Source organism: Sesamum indicum, linkage group LG3, assembly GCF_026168435.1.
Source record: "Sesamum indicum cultivar Baizhima isolate 11 linkage group LG3, ASM2616843v1, whole genome shotgun sequence".
NCBI lineage: Eukaryota > Viridiplantae > Streptophyta > Magnoliopsida > Lamiales > Pedaliaceae > Sesamum > Sesamum indicum.
This window is the reverse complement of record NC_142659.1, coordinates 14,971,088-14,988,449: the sequence shown is the minus strand read 5'-3', so window position 1 is coordinate 14,988,449 and position 17,362 is coordinate 14,971,088. Positions and strand designations below refer to the sequence as shown.

Here is a 17,362-nt window from a genome sequence, read left to right as displayed (position 1 = left end):
TGAAAATATTTTAATAAATTATAACCACAAACTATAAGAAATCAAATTTATTTTTTAAAATAAAAGTATTAGATAAATTTTATTTTTATATAAATTTTAAAATTATATTATTTGTACTTGAGATAAATTCTAACATCTTTTTTATTTTTAATATAAATAATAATTTATAATAAACTAAAATTTAAAGTTATAATAAAATTTCTCAAATATTTTTAAAAAAATTAAGTATATCAAAATATTTGTAGACCAAAAAATTGATTCAAAAAATAACAAAAATATGCAAAAATTTATCTTATATATAAATAATTATAATTTAAAATTAATTCATTGTTTATACAAAAAATTATCTAACATTTTTATTTTAGAAAAATAAATTTTACTTCTTATAGTTTGTGGTGAAAGTTTATTAAAATATATTTAGACTAAATAATAATTTAATTTCAAAAAATATTTAAAATATGCTATAATCTATATGAAATAAAAATAATTATAATTTAAAAAATATTTTATTATTTGTAATAAAATAAAATATCTCTAATACTATTATTTTATACAAAAATAAATTTTAATTCTAATATTATGATCAAAGTTTATTAAAATAATTTAAGACCAAATACCAATTCAATTTCAAAAAATACTAAAAAGATACTAAAAATTATCTCAAATTCAAATAAATATAAATTTAAAATTCTTTTTTTATTTATATTAAAATAAAGTTTCTTTAATATTTTTATTTTTGGAAAGTAACTTTATATCTTAAGTTTGTGGTCAAAGTTTATCAAAATACTTTTATATCAAATAACAATTAATTTTAAAAAATAATAAAATTTGCTAAAATTTATTCAAATTCAAATAATTACAATTTAAAAATTAATGACTTATGTATTTACAATTAACCTTTATCTAATATTTTTAAAATTAATTTTATTATATATAGTTTCAGGTCAAAGTTTATTAAAATATTTTCAAACATAATTCAATTTTAAAAAAGATATAAAAGTAAAATTTATCTAATACTTTTAGTTAAAAAAATAAATTTTATTTCTTATAGTTTGTGGTCAAAGTTTATTAAAATATTTTTCTCGTTTTTTGGTGGTTCACATGTATTTACTATTAAAATAAAATAATGCCTTCTATTAAAATAGAATCATTCTACATGTTAATGGGGTTCGAACTCACAGCCTTAGAGTCATGGGATTTCTATTTTTGCTAATTGAGTTGGGTCTCATTGATAGATATATATATATGAATTGCTTATTAAACACTAAATTTTGTTATGAGTATTTTTATAAAAAATAAAAAGTGAGCAAATTGAACTTATCATCCTCAATAACTTAAAACAATATATTATTTTTTTAATGTAAAATATATATGTTTTAATGAAATACATTTGGTTATTAAAATGTATAAATTTTGAAAGCTACATAAAAGAAAAATAAATTAAATATTTGCAGATTTATTCTTACTTAATTCATTTGAATGCAGAATTTATTTTACAGAATAGAATAGCAAATTTAAATTATCAGGTCGAAATATATATACATATATATGCATATATCACCACAAAAAAATATAATATTTAATCATGCTAATTGTGATGGTTAAAAATAAAATAACCGTAGTAAATAGTAATTGACCACCTCCATGGTATCTCCAAGGGTGACTAAAACATTTATCATGGTTATTAGCCATAGCAAATAACTCTTTTCTGGTAGAAAATTTATATTTTTGCATTAATTTTATTTAACCGTGATCAATAAAAATTATTTACCACATATTTTTTTAGTGTATATATATAAACATATTATTAGCTTATATTAGAAAAGACAACAAAATTTAAGGGCCATTGTGCAGTCCAATTTTCATTCTCTTGTAAAGCCAAAACCAGATGATATATAATATTTACTTACATCAAAATTACCAAAAAAGCTAGATTTCCAAAATCATTATAATCATCTACAAATCATTAAATACATACTATAAATGTTCATCGATACACAAAATAACAAATAAAGTCACCCTTCACGTGCCCAAAATCCAGTTACACACATCATAATCAAGTCAAAATTCAATAACAAATTAACACAATCGCACTATAAAATCGAACTATATGTATGAGCAGGTTAGGCATTAAAATCCATCATTTGTGTCCTAATTAGTAAATCCATCAAGTCACCCTTCACGTGCCCAGAATCCAGTTACACACATCATAATCAAGTCAAAATTCAATAATAAATTAACACAATCGTACTATAAAATCGATCTATATATACTAGCAAACTAGACATTAAAATCCATCATTTGTGAACAAATAGCTCCTAATTGGTAAATCCATCAACACTATTCCACCATGTCTGAAGCCAATTCAAGCATAGCTGTGATGCTGGTGTTGATGTTGGCGTACGCTGGGCAAGCATCCGCGTCTTTCAAGGACTGCTTCAAGATTTGTGCCCTCGGCTGTGTCATCTCGCCAAATAAACCGGCATGTATAGTCAAATGCATCGCAAAGTGCATTATTCTTCCGCCGAGCGCCACTGGTCTTGACTATTGCAAACTCGGCTGTGCGGTTGATCAATGCACGGTGTTCCAAAGCGGTAGGTTTTCCTCGTCTATTTCTATTGTTCAAGGGAGTTTTTTGTCAATTAATGCTTTTATAAGGGGTAAGATGCAATTAATCCTATACGTATATTCTCTTTTATTCCAAATACAACCTTGTTTAACTAAGCATTTTATTTTTATTTAGCGATGTATGACATTTATATAAATGTCAATATTTCGGACAGTGAAAACTAACATTTGTAGATAAAACATAGGAAATGTTACAATAACATTTATGCTAATGAAATCGAGCTATGTTGAAAATGGACTGCAGATTCGAACAAAGTGGATGATTGTGTAACTAAGTGCGAGACCGGCAAATGTAGCCTGTTCAGGCTAGAGACAGCAGCTTCTCCGGTCTCGACTTCCCCGGAGAAGTCGTCACCATCACCATCACGAACTCCAGCTCCGTCTTCAACTGGGCAATAAGCTTTTGGGTCGACCCGCATCGTTACTTCAAAGTGGAAAATAAATGAAACAAGTTTATTTGTTTTGGACCGTACATGTATTTCTCTATGTCTGTGTGTTTGCATGAGTTAATATTGTTGGATATCAGTATTATATTGTACGCACTAGAAGAAATATAATTTTTGTTATGATTAATTAATATGAATAAAAATTATATTGATTAACTATGGCTACACAATGGATATTAGCCGTTGTTTTTACAGGCGAGGCCAAAGCATTAGTCTCAACTAAAAATTATGATAAATATTTTTATCATAGTTAAGATCATAACAAATTGTGATTAATCGAAAACTCAAGTTTTTATATTTAATTTTTTAACCATTAAATAATATTGATTTATTATGATTTTTAAACAGATGTCAAAAACATAAGTTTTCACATTCATTTGTAATAACGTGTGTCTAGTAAATATTTGAGAAGTGACTGTAAAAAATATAAAATAGGTGATATTTAATAATATAGTATATTTTTTGTAAATATTATTTTGAAAAATCTCAAAACATAGTGTTTATTTAATTTGATTTAACAAATTACATTTTTTCCCAAATTTTGAAATTATACTGACACCCTTTTCGAAAATTCTCCCATTTATAATTATATTATTTTATTAAAGTTTGGACAAAATTATTAAAATAAGTGTGCAATAATTACATTAAACTTATAATTTTTCGCCTCATCTAACATTCCATATAATTAATCACAACATGGGTTGGTCAAATGGGCGATTAATTCATGATCAAAATAGAATTGTAACGCTTGGAGAGTAATTAAAATAACATTCCTATCCGATAATTAAATCCGTAAATCAATCAACATGTAATTCCTAAAAAACATGTCGGAAAATTTTCATAATGATTCAAAATTGCCACGTAAAGAATCTTTATTAAAGTATACTTAGTATAGAAATACTATACCAATTTTGACTTAGTAGTAAGTAGATTTTCATTAATCACACAAATCCAAAGTCAGAAAAAGAGATGAAAAAGAATGCTTTATATGCACGATGACATTTGACCCATGCCCTAAAACAATAGACAGAAGCGAGCCTAATTCAACCATGGATCAGGACAAAGCTGTTCGAATCATAAAGTTGGTGACGGTTTTGATGTTGTTATGCGCAGGGCAAGCATCAGCGTCCTTCAAGAGCTGCTACTTGAGTTGTACTGAAGACTGCTTTGGTAAGGGTGGAGAACGCACGACTTGTATCATAAAATGCATCGCCAAGTGCTTAACGGGGGCCAACGCTTGCAAGCTCAGCTGTGCAACTGATCAGTGCCCTGCATTTGGGGACGGTAAAATTTTACTATTCGTAATTTTTTTTTTAAATTTTTCAATGTTTTATCTTTTATTAGTATAATTTTATAATATTTTATTAAATCAATGTATTTTGAATAATGCAGATGCTGACAAAGTGGATGATTGTGTGAATAAATGTGAGATTGGGCAATGTAATAAGCATGATTCAGTCCCAGCTGCTGCTGGACACTCACCATGAGTTGGAGCTCCATTGCCCACATACACTTGAGACACTCTCAAGAAACAAGAAAAAATAAGTGGAGAAATCACTATGATTGTAATTATGAGTTCTAGCACAATTTTTTATTACTTTTGGCTTGTTATTCTATTTCAATAATATTTAATTTTTTATTTAAGTAGTAGTTGTCGATTAATTATAAATATTTGATATTAATGATTAGCATATTAATTGTTATAGTATTAGAGATTGAGATTATCATGTGAGTGTAATCGATTTACTAATTGTTTTCTCTTCTATTCCTAATATGTCGTTTATTTTTTATTACACCAAATTCATCGACTTTCATAATTGAAAAAAATTTAAATAAGTAAATCAAATTCAAATTAAATAATTTCTTGTCGTTTCGGCCTTTAGGACATTATTGAGTGCTTGATCATATATCGGATTGAACGATTCGTTATCTGAATTAGGCTTGGTTCAATTGTTGTTTTTCACTAATTTTATGATTAGACGTTCCCACTATAACCACTTTTTTTTATTTTTTTAAATTGAAAAATTTACATCAAGAGTAAAGTTGATAATTCAAAAGTTCTATTCGGGGATTACATAATTTTATCAAATAATAAATAAATATTTATAATTTTTTAAATAATAAGATATATATATAATTGTACTAATTTTCAGGAGAGATCGTCGTAATTTATTTCATAATTATTACTATTACTAAAAACATTAATTTAATTTCAGCCCAATTAACTTGCTTTCCTTTTCCCCTAAAGAGCCTGCTGAATGCAGGCCAGCCCAAATCTATAACTGGGTTGGGCTAGGATTGGCCCGAATTCAGATCCAGATAACAATAATCTGGATCCTCCTAAATTACCAGAAACATCCTAGAAACTGAGATAATTCCATGGTTATTAGGTCTACGTATTTGGTTGCATCCCCTATATATACTCCTTCCGGAGGCTGCAGCAATACCTTGCTATAAACCCTAAATCTTGAAACACTCCAATCCCTAATCAGAATGCTCCGCTTGTCGCCGCTCTCTACTCGATTTTCTACCAGTTGCAATCTTAACAATATTTTTCGTGTATGGTCTTCTTCTTCTTAAGTGCAGCTCGACTTCTCCAGACCTTTTTGAGGTTTGAAGACATTGATTTTATTTTCTTGTCAAATTATTGGGGTTTGTTTATAATTGTTTCTTGTTTATTGAATTGTATGCAAATGATGATATATAAAATTTGTCATACTCCCACTGGAGAAAGATGATATATTTATTGGGAAATCAGAATCTCTGATGCATATTTGTGCTGCTAAGATGCTATTTTTATCAAAGATTTACTAATTTATTTTAATTTTTGGGGGGAGGGGTTGTTGGTTCAATTTGAACTTAGTTGAAGTTGCAGCTTTCTTAGAATGCCCGCATGCCTATGATGGCGTTAAATATACTTTGAGTGATGAACTATGAAAAGCATATTAACCTGAGGCTATGAGGCATTTTATTTGTTTCTTTTTTATTAGGAATTTTTTTTGGGGGGTACAATTCAGTTGCAATGTTTTGTTAATATAATTACTGCAAAGGTTTGATTTTTGCAAGTGATGACAAAATAGACAGGGACATCAGATCTCCTTTTAGGAGAAAGATGACTTGGTCTAATGGGAATCTCTCTGATGCTATATTAGTTAAATGAATGTTTTGATCTTCCTAGAACTCTCCTTTGATATTTTCTACTTGAAAGTATGTTTATAATGCATTGTACTTTTGTATATATGTTTTCACGCTCTCGGTAGATGGTACCGGTGATGGTGTTAAATATACTTTGAGTTCTATACATTGAAAATATTGAAATCTGAGGTACCAAAATTCCAACTTTTTTGAGTGGTTTTGGTTGCACTTTTGATGAGTGTTTGTCGAAATACCAGGTTATATGATGCAAGTGATTTTTGTTTGTGGCTGCTACTGTTATCTTCTTAATGCTTTTTGTTGTTTTCTTTTCAATTTGCAATGAGTTGGTTTGTGCATATGATGATAAACAGACAGGGACATCAGCACTCTATTAGAGTATGATGATTTGTCGATGGGAATCTCTCTGATGTATAAACTTCACCTCAAAAAATTATGATTTTTTTGCTCTTCCCCTCTGTTTTTGAACTCTTGTTATGTCTTGACCTGAATTCAGATGCACGAGACATTTTAATTGATTGCATTCCATAATTTTAGTTCATATCACAAATGGTTTTTTATCGCCATATGTATTTTCAGTTATTTTCTCAAAGTTGGATAAAACTAGCTCTGGTCAAGCCAATAGACACGGTACTCCTAGATCCTCATTTTCAACTCCTTGGTGTATTAATGGGTTGGCCACCCAGTTTATACTTTTGTGAAGCCCTAAGATAATTCTTCCCCTCATTCTTTTATCTCCAGAAAAACTTAATCTAGGGTCATAAGACTTGTAAAATGAACCACACCTTCGTAGAATTGATCTTAAGCTGGACAAAGGATCTGGTGGACTCACTGTCTGTTGGTGGACCATTTGTGTCATTATCTCCAGCATTTGTATTTTGTTTCATCACGCTTGTGCTGTGTCTGCATTAGTATCTTTATTGTGTACATAGCACATTTTTTTCTTGGAAAATTTTTGTTGGATTATTGAAATTATTTTGCCGATGATGCACTCTATAGCATTTATTATCAGAAATTAAAGATGATGATATGCAAATTGTCACTACCTCTGAGGCAAATCATTGATGACACAGTACTTAAATGTGTAGTTTGTATACAACTACTGAATTTTAAACCTATATCTGTATTGGAACCTCTTCAGCTGCTTTCAATGTGTCCACCATTGCCTGTATTGTCAGAGAAAGAGATGATGATATGTCATCATTGATACCTCTGAGGTATCTCAAGGGTAAATCTTCTTCTATACCTGTTTCTTGGCATGGTATTCAACTCATTTTTCACTTGGATATTGCATGATGGGCAATAAGATCTGTATGTCTACTTTTGTCTTTTCATTTGACTTTTTATCAGGAAATCCATAAAACTATTCATTGTTGCTTCCCAATTCTTCCGCCACTCTTCTTCCCTTTATTTCTCATAGATGGAAAATTATTCTATTGGTCAATGTTTTATTTTGAGTGTGTGTCAACTGTTAAAATGTTGTGTTGGAGATGTGGGCTTGCCGGATGCCTGATGATTGCTCCACAAAGAACGGAGATTTGAATGGTGGCGTTTGTTGAAGCCTATCTTTCCATTGGGCTCCAAATAGCACCAATGTAATAAAATTATGCAGTGTAAATGAAGGCAGGCATTTTTTTCTTTAATTGTATGTTATTTTTCTTTTACAGGTCCTTTTGTTCCCCCTCCCAAGCTCCGTTGTTGTGCTTATGTTCATGTTGGATGGATTAATGATGTAATTTTAAATTTTAGTGGAGCAGAACACAATAAGATGATCAGGGCTATTTTATTCTGAATGTTATAGCCTGCGTTACATCCAGGTTTGGCGGTTCGGCCTGGATGTAATGGCTGATTCACCATCAGACTTCACGGGGTTGGACATGAAGCAACAAAAAGTTGCTGTAAGCTAAAATAGTCAAATTGCCTCTAAAAGTTGATTGCAGCTTCCTCTCCCGATCATGAAAAATGAGACTACCTCCTCTGTCCAACATGTTGAGTTCACCTTCGACAGAGAAGGAGCTCTCGTCAAAGTCTAAGGCGGTAGGCGCATCTATGTGTGTATATATATACACACATACAACACAGACCAGGTAGCAAACAAAAGCACAAATGCTGGGAGATGGGAAACTTCAGAGAAGAAATCAAAATGGGATTTTCCAGAAATTGTTTCATTCCTTTTCTAATTGTCTTTTAATGTTCCACCAAGTAATTGGATGTCCCTTTCATGCTATCTCAGCAACTTCTCCAGTCTTCACCACCCCAGTTTGTTTTATGGTGAAAGGCCAAGGGCCAGCTAGTGGCTGCTCACTTACGTCTGCTAGCTACTGTATTTATGTAGACTGGAAGCTAGAGAGATGCTAAGGTATAGAGCTGCTACTAGAGAAGGTACTTTCATGCTAGGCGTCCGGACCTATTACGCGCAAGCTGCATTCCCGGCACACTTGCTATATCCACTAATTCTTCATACCACATCATACTACCTACTATACCTGATAGAGAGCCGTTATAACAATTTAAGACTAGAAGAAAGCAAGAAAGAAAAGGATAGCGATCGTGTTGGAATATATATTTTATAAGTTGTCACAACTCGAAATGTTTTAAAAGAGTATTACTCAACACAATCTTAATGACTTTAATCTATAAGTCGCACTAATAATATTATGTATGGAAGGCATAATATCTAATAGAAAAAATGGAAAAGAACACTGTAATTCTTGAAGAATCGTAATTGCTAATTTTATATACAGGAATCAATAAGGTATATAGATTTTTTTTAAATTCTCATTTAAAAACATCACACCTACTTAAATGGGATGCATAAAAATCAAATGATGAAAATAACTCAGAATCGTGAACAACATTGGTGGTATTAAATATTCCACATTAAAATATTCTATATTATTTAGAGAAAGATGTTATATAAATGTGTCATGTAATTTATTGAATGGAGTAGGAGATGGAATATGGTCGGCAATAGAAAGTTCAATCGAATAAGGGTGTTTTTAATTTGCAATTTATGCTATTAAACTACTCAAATTAAGTGTACTTAAGTATAAAATTATGAATAATTTTCTCTTAATTTCTGCAGCATATTAACTCCAATTTCAATTTCTTTTTTTTATATATAAACTAAATCCAAACACTTGAGACCCTCGAGAAACAAGAAAAAAATAAGCGAAGAAATCACTATGAGTTTTGGCACAATATCTTATTAGTGTTGTTGCTCAGACGAGTCCAATTAATGCTGGTTTGTTATTTTATTTTAATAATAACTATCTTTTTATTTTAATATTAATTATAAACATTTAATATTAATGAGTAGAATATTAATTGTTTCAGTATTAAACATTGAGTTATAATGTCAGTCTAATCGATTTACTAAAAGGAAAAGTGGTTCTAATTGTTTCTCTTGTATTACTAATAGGTCGTTTAATTTTTTATTACACAAAATTCATCTACTTTTAGAATTAATTAAATAAGTAATTCAAATTCAAATTGAAGTAGATTTCCATCGGTTCGACATTTAGACCAACATAATTAGCGGTAGGTCATAGATCAGATTGAGCGCTCCGTTATCTGAATTGAGCTTGGTTCAATTACTGTTTTTCACTAATCTTATGATTATGTATTCTCATTATAAATTTATAGATCAAATATATGCCTTTTTTTTTTTTTGTGGGAGTCTTAAGTTTAAATATACATTCCACCGTGGTATCCAATTGACATAGATGTCAGCTGTCAGCTCAAGGAGTCCCATGTGAGCAAGGAGGGGCTTTCTGGCGGTTAGGACTCGTCGTATGTGAGAGGTCTCTCAGGACAAGCAGGACTCCTGCAAAACACTCCTAGCTACGGCTAAAGGTGATTTATCCCTTATCTCAATCATCCCAACCAACTTCCGCAATATTCTCTTGAGCAGGATACACCCCTTGCAAATGTGGGCACTCCCCCATAAATACAGGTTTAGTCCTTCTATGAGGAGGTCGGCCCTCTCACTCTTTAAGCATTCTCTAAGCACTCTATAAGCACAATATCATGTGTTTTTGTTCTTTTCATCAATCTTATTCATCATTTCTCGATTTTCAATCATATTCACTTACTTTTTGACTTTATTCAATCTTAAATTCAATATTAATTTGGGTATTGGAGTGCTAATGCCTTTTTCGCAGGTCCCCCTTTCAAGATCCATATATGCTTCGACCCAAATTTTGAACAATATTCCATATCTATTGGATTCGTGCAATTTTTTTAGCGCATCATACCCTATTGTTGTTTGCAATATTATTAATTTTCTCCTGATTTTAACAGTCCTCTAATAATTAGTCCAATTAATTAATCTCCATTAGATTTTTATTCAATTTTTATGGTAAATTGACCAACATATCCTTTTAGATTATGAATTTTAATTTTGCTTCATTGTTAAATTTTTCTAAAATAATTTTAAATGGATATTGTTTTTATAATTTTGCAATTTTTTCCATTTTTCCAATTTGTTTTTATGAAAAGAAAAATACATCAGACAAAGTTGATAATTCTAAATTTTAATTCAAGAATGACATAATTTTATCGAGCATCAAGATAGTATTATAATTTTTTAAATAATAAAAAAATATTTATAATAATCAATCATTAGGAGAGTTCGTCGTAGTTTATTATAATTATTACTATTACTGAATATATTAATTTAATTTCAGCCCAATTAATTTGCTTCCTTTTCCCCTAAGAGCCTGCTGAATGCAGGCCAGCCCAAATAGATAACTGGGTTGGGCTAGGATTGGCCCGAATTCAGATCCAGATAACAATTATCTGGATCCGTTCAAATCAAAAGAGTAAATTACCAGGAACACCCTAGAAACAGAGATAATTCCATGGTTATTAGGTCTACGTATTTGGTTTCTTCCGTTGAGGTGAAGTACAGAACAACTTCAACTCATCCGTCAATGCGTACCCACCCCCCCACCCCCTATATATAAACCCTTGCCTGCTCAACCTTGACTCTTCTTTAAGACCACAGAGTTATAAGTTCCAAAATATCCCCCAAAATCAACGCTGATTAATTCTAGAAATCTAGGGTTTTTCAAATCTCCGATCACATACCCAAAACCCTAACTTCTGTAGGAATCGGAACTGCTTCTTGATTCGGGGTTGAGTATTTTCTGTCGGTTGGAAGTGATGGCGGAGGAGGAAATTGAGTACGAGAGCGATCCGGAGGAGGCAAAGCTGTCGCTGAAGATGCGGAGGAGGGAAGCGAGCGATGATGAACAGGATGGTGAGGGAGGGGGGAATAGTCGTGAGAAGCCGCCACGGAGGATTGATGAGTCGGATGGGGAATCTGAAGGCGCTGCGGCGGAGTATGAGGATGAATTGGAGGAAGAAGAGGAGTATGATTTGGATGAGGAGTATGTGGAGGAGGAAGAGGTGGAGTATGAAGAAAGTGGTGGTGTGAGAGGTGGGGTTGATGTGGAGGTGGTGGCAGTGGAAAGAGTTGAGGGTGAGAATGAAGGAGCTGTCACGGGGGAGTTGATGGAGGAGGAGGAGAAGAAGGAAGTGAATGATGAAGCAAATAAGATTGGTGATGAAAATAATAATGTTCTTGATGGTCAGCATGAGGAGGAGGAGAGAAAGGAGATGGAGCCCTTTGCTGTGCCGACTGCAGGGGCGTTTTACATGCATGATGACAGATTTCGGGACAATGCTGGTGGGCGACATAGGTATCAGTTGATGTTGTGTGTCAGAATGAGTTGCATTGACTGGATGTTGTACAGCTAGTGTGTCTACCTGTTGAAACATGAGTTCTTTTATCTTTATTTAGATTCTGGACTAGGAGTGGCATTTAATTTGTTTTCTTTTTGGGGAACTCTTCATGGACTGACCTAATTGGAGTGAGCTTCCTTGTCTGGATTTTGTTATAACTTGTGCTTTGCTTTTTATTAGCATTTTAGCATATAAGTCTCTTTATTATTGATTAGTCCCCACTTGACAACTAGAGAGAGTATCAAGAATCTGGTCAGGAATGATAAATCAGCATGTGGCGGAAGAATAAGTGGAGTCTTATTTATAGATAGCATGTCGTGGAACATTGTAGTTTGAAGTTCGAGGTTTTTGGAGTGGGTGCGATAATTAACCTTGTATGATTGAAAACAGCTTGCAGAAAGAAATTTGGGGTTAATTACGTAAGTACTTCAGACAGGGACCATCACTTATTTGTTGCTTATGGTGATTTAGCCTGTAAGGTTTTGATACATATATATATATATATATGTGTGTGTGTGTGTGTGTGTGTGTGTGTAGATAGAGAGAGGGAGAGGGATTAGGATGGATAGTGGCTACAGAAGAAAAAGAATCATGGAGGGATGGGGGGTCACTTTAGAATCTTTCTCATCTACCCTGTAGACCCTATAGGTTCTATTGTGGGCTGGAAGTAACTTATCAATGATCATAGAAAAGACGGAAAGATGAAGCAGGAAAATTTTGACTAATGGCCCTATTGTAAAGAATTTTCTTGTTTGATATCTAGCTAGTGCTGTACTTGCATGTTATATTATATCTATGATTTGGCCAGTATCTGTAAAGCAATTTTAACTTGAAGAAATATACATTTACAGGATACATATGGTCTCGAAATGTAAAACATGCATTTGAGTTTAAGAAGTACCTTTCCTGCCATTTGTGTGATGCAGGTGTTAAGATACTTGTCTTACTGTTACCCTGATTAAGTGACTAATGATTTCTTTGGATGTTTTCTAGAAATCTTACTTTTTGGAGTTTTTGGTTTTCAGGCGAACACTTGGAGGAAGAAAGCTGTGGGAATCTAAAGATGATAGGAAATGGGGGCATGATAAGTTTGAGGAGCTGACCATGCAGGAAAGACATCATGAAGAGGTGAATATTTAGAACATGTGCTATTAGCTGTGTATGTCCTTTTTTTGTGTGTTTATGCAAGTTTTTGTTCTGCCCTTCTTATATGAGTTTATTTCCAGCCTAGAAGGGGTTCCAGGGGTCGTTATAGAGGTCGTGGTAGAAATAGAGCCGCAGACCGTGGATATGCACAAGGAAACAGGGCCAGAGAATACACTAATAATAGCACTCAGAATAATAACAATCAGAGCAATGCTCCTAAGGGTGTCAGGGGACGAGGACCTCGAAGGTATCAGCCATCATATAAGAACAACAATGAGGCGCCTATTACACAAAACAAACAGTGAGTGAAATTCTTCTCTTTTGCTTTTATCTGTTACCCAGTCAGGTCCCATTGATGCTAAATTTTTTCATTTATAGATCTGGGAAATTAGGTGAGAAACATCCTCATGTTAGCTCTGGAAGAACTAGTGAACCTGTGTCTAACACAGAGCCGCCTAGAAAACAGGTTGCCTCCAATTTGAGCATCACTTCTCCTCCATTTTATCCCACTGGTTCTTCCACCAAAGAGAATTCCGTGCCACTTAAAAGAGATGCCCAAGCTGGCATAATCAGTAGAAATGGTCAGCAACCAGTAGTGGATGAGAGTTTTAATACGGCACGATCAGCTGCAACTATGCGGGGAAAGAATGTAGCAGATTCCATTGGTGTGGATAAGCTTTACATTGATGATGCACCCTCTGCTATGGACGGGAAGACTTCAAACACTATGCCGATGTCATCATCTAACTCCTCATCTATAAATCCTACCCAACCTCAGTTGAGGGGTCAAGGAAGAGGACCAGCTTCCTTGACACAAATGGCCTACCAACCAGCTGTCTCTAATAATCAGGTTAACAGGGTTTCTCCACCAAGTCAGCTACAAAATGTTCAGAGGAATCCTGGTCAAAGTCGTGCGCAATCTTCTGTTCCGCAGTTCACGCAGCGTTTTCCAAGTGGAGCACAAGCTTCTTCTCCACCAAAAGCTGCTGGGGCAATGAATGCATTTGAATCTGGGGAGCTGGAATCTACTTCAGAGTCGAGTCAAACAAAGACTGCATTAGTTGCTAAAGGAAAAGGGAACATGCAAGGCGGTGGAAAAGGCTCCTTCCTGTATGGTGGAGCACAGGTTATGGGGGCCTCTAGCAGTATGGCCAGTGGTCAAAGCGATCAAAACTTCCCTGCTTTCTTGCCAGGTAATATTTCTGCATACTTATGTGTCTGAAGGGAGTAACACTTTTCATGTTAAACATGGTTCTAAAAAGTTTTGACTTCCTTAAAATGGGTTTGACTAGACTCACGTAGTAATTTCTTTGTTCCAGCATAGGAAGTATGTTCTTCAGGCAGAAAGTATCACAGCATAATGCACTGAATGAGCTTAAGGTTCTCATGCCTGATCGAAAATTTGCTTCTTAATTACAACAATAGTTTTTAGAGGAGGATTGAGTACATTTTGTTGTTCTTTTACAAGGAATAGCACCATGTATGATTTGACATGAAGAATATGATTAAGTATTGGGCGCAGATGGTAATGTTAGTTTGATCCACAAAAGAGAATATGGCATTTATCTTTGATTAGGGAAAGTATTCGTGACTTTTCGTGCTAGTCTTTATATTTAACATCTTTTCTTTAGCAGAAATTTGAAAATTTGACTAATAGTAAGTAGAAATATTGTATATTTAGAGCTTATTGCTATTTTCTTTGGAACTTCTGTATCAGAATTCTATTCTAGTCTATATTGTTTATCTTGTGCTAACTTGATCCCCAACTTCATTTAATGTGTATATTTGGTCGAATTTTACAGTAATGCAATTTGGAGGCCAGCATCCTGGGGGAATTGGAGTCCCTGCTGTTGGCATGGCTTTCCCTGGATATGTTGCTCAACCACAACTTGGTCTAGGGAGTTCTGAAATGACTTGGTAATGACTGTTGCCCCAGCTAGTCTTCTGACATACGAGGATGTTTTCTACCAACTCTGGACTTGCATCTTTTGTTGCTTTAACTTGGTTGTTTCAGCATAAATGAAGTTTTTGATATCGTGCAATACATTTTATCTTCCATGTTAATCACTGTTATGTTTATTTGTCTTAATTTTTGTTTCTTTAGTTTTAATAGATTTTTTTTTAATGAACATATTCAGGCTACCAGTTTTAGCTGGTGCTGCTGGAGCACTGGGCGCAACGTATTGTCCTCCATATATAACTGTTGATGGTTCATACAATGCTCGGCCATCTGGACAGACATCTGCTGTATCAGCTGCTTCAAGGTTGATAGGATAGTGGTTTATTTTTTTTGTTGTGTTGTTCTACCTTGTGCCAATGTTTACTCTCTCGTATTATGTTTGTCAGACTTATTTCCTGCTCTGTGCTTATGAAGTCAACTATGGGTGTATTGCATTCAACCTTTTTTATTTTGTTTATTTATAACGAACCTAATTGGTTGCAGCAAAGAAAATAATACAGCAAAAGTTGGTAATGATTGGAAACCTGCGCAGAGGCCTGGTAAGATATAATTAACTTTCTGTTCCTTGTAACTGTTAATCTTCCCACTCTTTTTAGGGAATTCAATATCGTTTTCATATGCAGAGCTGGCAAACGATGATTTTGGGCAGAGGCAAAAGAACCCTCGCAGGCAAGTGTCATTTGTCGTACAGCCTACACTTTTGCCATTGATATTCTCTTTACTTAATATAACATCGATCTGTTTGCAGATATACGGAGATGAAATTCGACCAGTGAAGTTGTCAGATTGGGGGAATCCTTTGGAATAAGCAGATAATGTCTAGAATCTTTAGAGTCGATGTCTCTTCCATCAGTTGGGTGTAGCAGAGTTTCTTGGGTGTGGTTTTGGTGCAGGCCTTCTTCTAAGGCCCTTTGTGTTCTCCAGTTCTTGATCTGGAGCACTTTGGGCAACTGAATATTCTGAGATAACTTAGGTATGTCTCTAGGTTTTGTTTTGCTTTGGAATATGTTGCACATGCCATTAAATATATTTTTTCTTTTCTGGGGTTTCCTTTTTCTTTTCGTCCATGTTGGTTTGGGTGGTTCTTAAAAGCAATATGATCAAGGAAAGAAAAACAAATATTGGCCTTAATTTATCTAAAATGTGTAATTCTTGTGACCATAATCATCTTCAAAATTTCTGTATGCTCTTTTAGATTTTTGTTTCCGTTCCCTTGGGTTAACCATCTTAGTGGACGGAACGGAAAGGACTACTGAAGTAAAATGTGTCTTGTGCGTTTTGTCTCGAATAAACAAAAATTGTTATGCCCACCCAACTGTGCAAGTTCCACCGGTGGGTGTTCATATTCTTATTTATCTCTGGTTGTTGCTGGTTAGGTATATCTTAAAAACGCCTGATCTTGCTGCTTAATTTGAGGGAGCCACTGCAGCTTGACAGGTGGCAGTTCCTTGTTCTTTTATGCTGTAAGAACACCAAAATACTAGATCTTATCTTGGTATTCATTGCTGGATGGACAAATAAGTGACTTAGCTGTTTGATGCAGGTTATTGTGCATTAGTATTTTCCTGAAGCTTGCAAGAAGATTGTAGTGGGGCTTCTTCAAAAAACATTGGAATAACAAGTATTGTTGTGCAGCTGTTGCTTGCTTTATCGAACTAAGTTTCTCCTGTTCTTTGTAACGGTGGGTTATTATCAATCTCATCAAGGTTTGAGAACTTGCAGTTTCTCTGGGGCTTCTTGTTGAGTTGAACATAATTTTAACCTATGGTCTTTGTGTTAATATATTTGGGTTGAGAATAAAATTGCTACTTGTTGGTATCGGACTATATTAATGCTTCTCTTTTGTTTTGCTGTTGCTCATATTATATGGTTAGCGATTGGACTACAATTGTCCGCAGTTTTCGTGCTATTACCCGACAATCATACATGAATTGGTCATTTCTGTATAGCTGTTTTGATACTTCATTTCTTGCTGGGAAAACTCATTGTGAGAACGAAAGAGTGTTGAGACCGAGGACAAGCCTACAGAAAAAGTTGTACTGAGACCATACCATACTAATCAGAAGCTCCATACTTGCATATACAGTAGTACTCAACAGAATTGTTTAATCTGAATTAGGTCAGTAAATGCTGGCTACTTCTTGGGGGATTGAGATGCTTTAAATGTGCTGGTAAGGTGTAATTAAAGCCGCTGACTATTGTGTTTTTATCTAAGTGTAGTGTTGTGTAGATTCCCTTTGAGGTTGCCGATTTATTACTTCACTGATTATAGGAAAAGGAA

The 17,362-nt window shown here is 33.7% G+C and overlaps 1 protein-coding gene, 2 long non-coding RNA genes and 4 other non-coding genes across 9 annotated transcripts; all 7 read left to right on the top strand.

The window, feature by feature from the left end:
• The first annotated feature begins 2,306 nt into the window (after window positions 1-2,306).
• LOC105157581 (uncharacterized) lies at window positions 2,307-3,153 on the top strand. The gene is made up of 2 exons (XR_016064944.1): window positions 2,307-2,594; window positions 2,873-3,153. It is a non-coding gene; the product is annotated as an uncharacterized LOC105157581 (long non-coding RNA).
• A 2,321-nt stretch (window positions 3,154-5,474) lies between these two features.
• On the top strand, window positions 5,475-8,459 carry LOC110011736 (uncharacterized). Its single transcript, XR_002286806.2, has 2 exons — window positions 5,475-7,455; window positions 7,895-8,459. It is a non-coding gene; the product is annotated as an uncharacterized LOC110011736 (long non-coding RNA).
• LOC148788700 (small nucleolar RNA Z267) lies at window positions 5,965-6,044 on the top strand. The gene has a single exon (XR_016065032.1). It is a non-coding gene; the product is annotated as a small nucleolar RNA Z267 (small nucleolar RNA).
• LOC148788699 (small nucleolar RNA R44/J54/Z268 family) lies at window positions 6,133-6,221 on the top strand. The gene has a single exon (XR_016065041.1). It is a non-coding gene; the product is annotated as a small nucleolar RNA R44/J54/Z268 family (small nucleolar RNA).
• Window positions 6,335-6,405, top strand: LOC148788698 (small nucleolar RNA Z267). Its single transcript, XR_016065031.1, has one exon. It is a non-coding gene; the product is annotated as a small nucleolar RNA Z267 (small nucleolar RNA).
• LOC148788697 (small nucleolar RNA R44/J54/Z268 family) lies at window positions 6,560-6,643 on the top strand. Its single transcript, XR_016065044.1, has one exon. It is a non-coding gene; the product is annotated as a small nucleolar RNA R44/J54/Z268 family (small nucleolar RNA).
• Window positions 8,460-11,165: 2,706 nt separating the features above from the next.
• LOC105157580 (protein MLN51 homolog) lies at window positions 11,166-16,907 on the top strand. 3 transcript variants are annotated; one of them, XM_020692578.2, is made up of 11 exons: window positions 11,166-11,932; window positions 13,001-13,103; window positions 13,202-13,422; window positions 13,500-14,314; window positions 14,924-15,038; window positions 15,260-15,385; window positions 15,565-15,620; window positions 15,705-15,750; window positions 15,830-16,054; window positions 16,458-16,518; window positions 16,625-16,907. In XM_020692578.2, exons 1-9 carry the CDS (start codon window positions 11,394-11,396, stop codon window positions 15,855-15,857), a joined length of 2,049 nt encoding a protein of 682 aa, XP_020548237.1. In that variant the 5' UTR covers window positions 11,166-11,393; the 3' UTR covers window positions 15,858-16,054; window positions 16,458-16,518; window positions 16,625-16,907. The 3 variants fall into 3 exon arrangements, with proteins under 3 accessions (XP_020548237.1, XP_020548236.1, XP_011072294.1); XM_020692577.2 differs by having other exon boundaries at window positions 16,458-16,544; XM_011073992.3 differs by lacking the exon at window positions 16,458-16,518.
• Window positions 16,908-17,362: the final 455 nt, after the last annotated feature.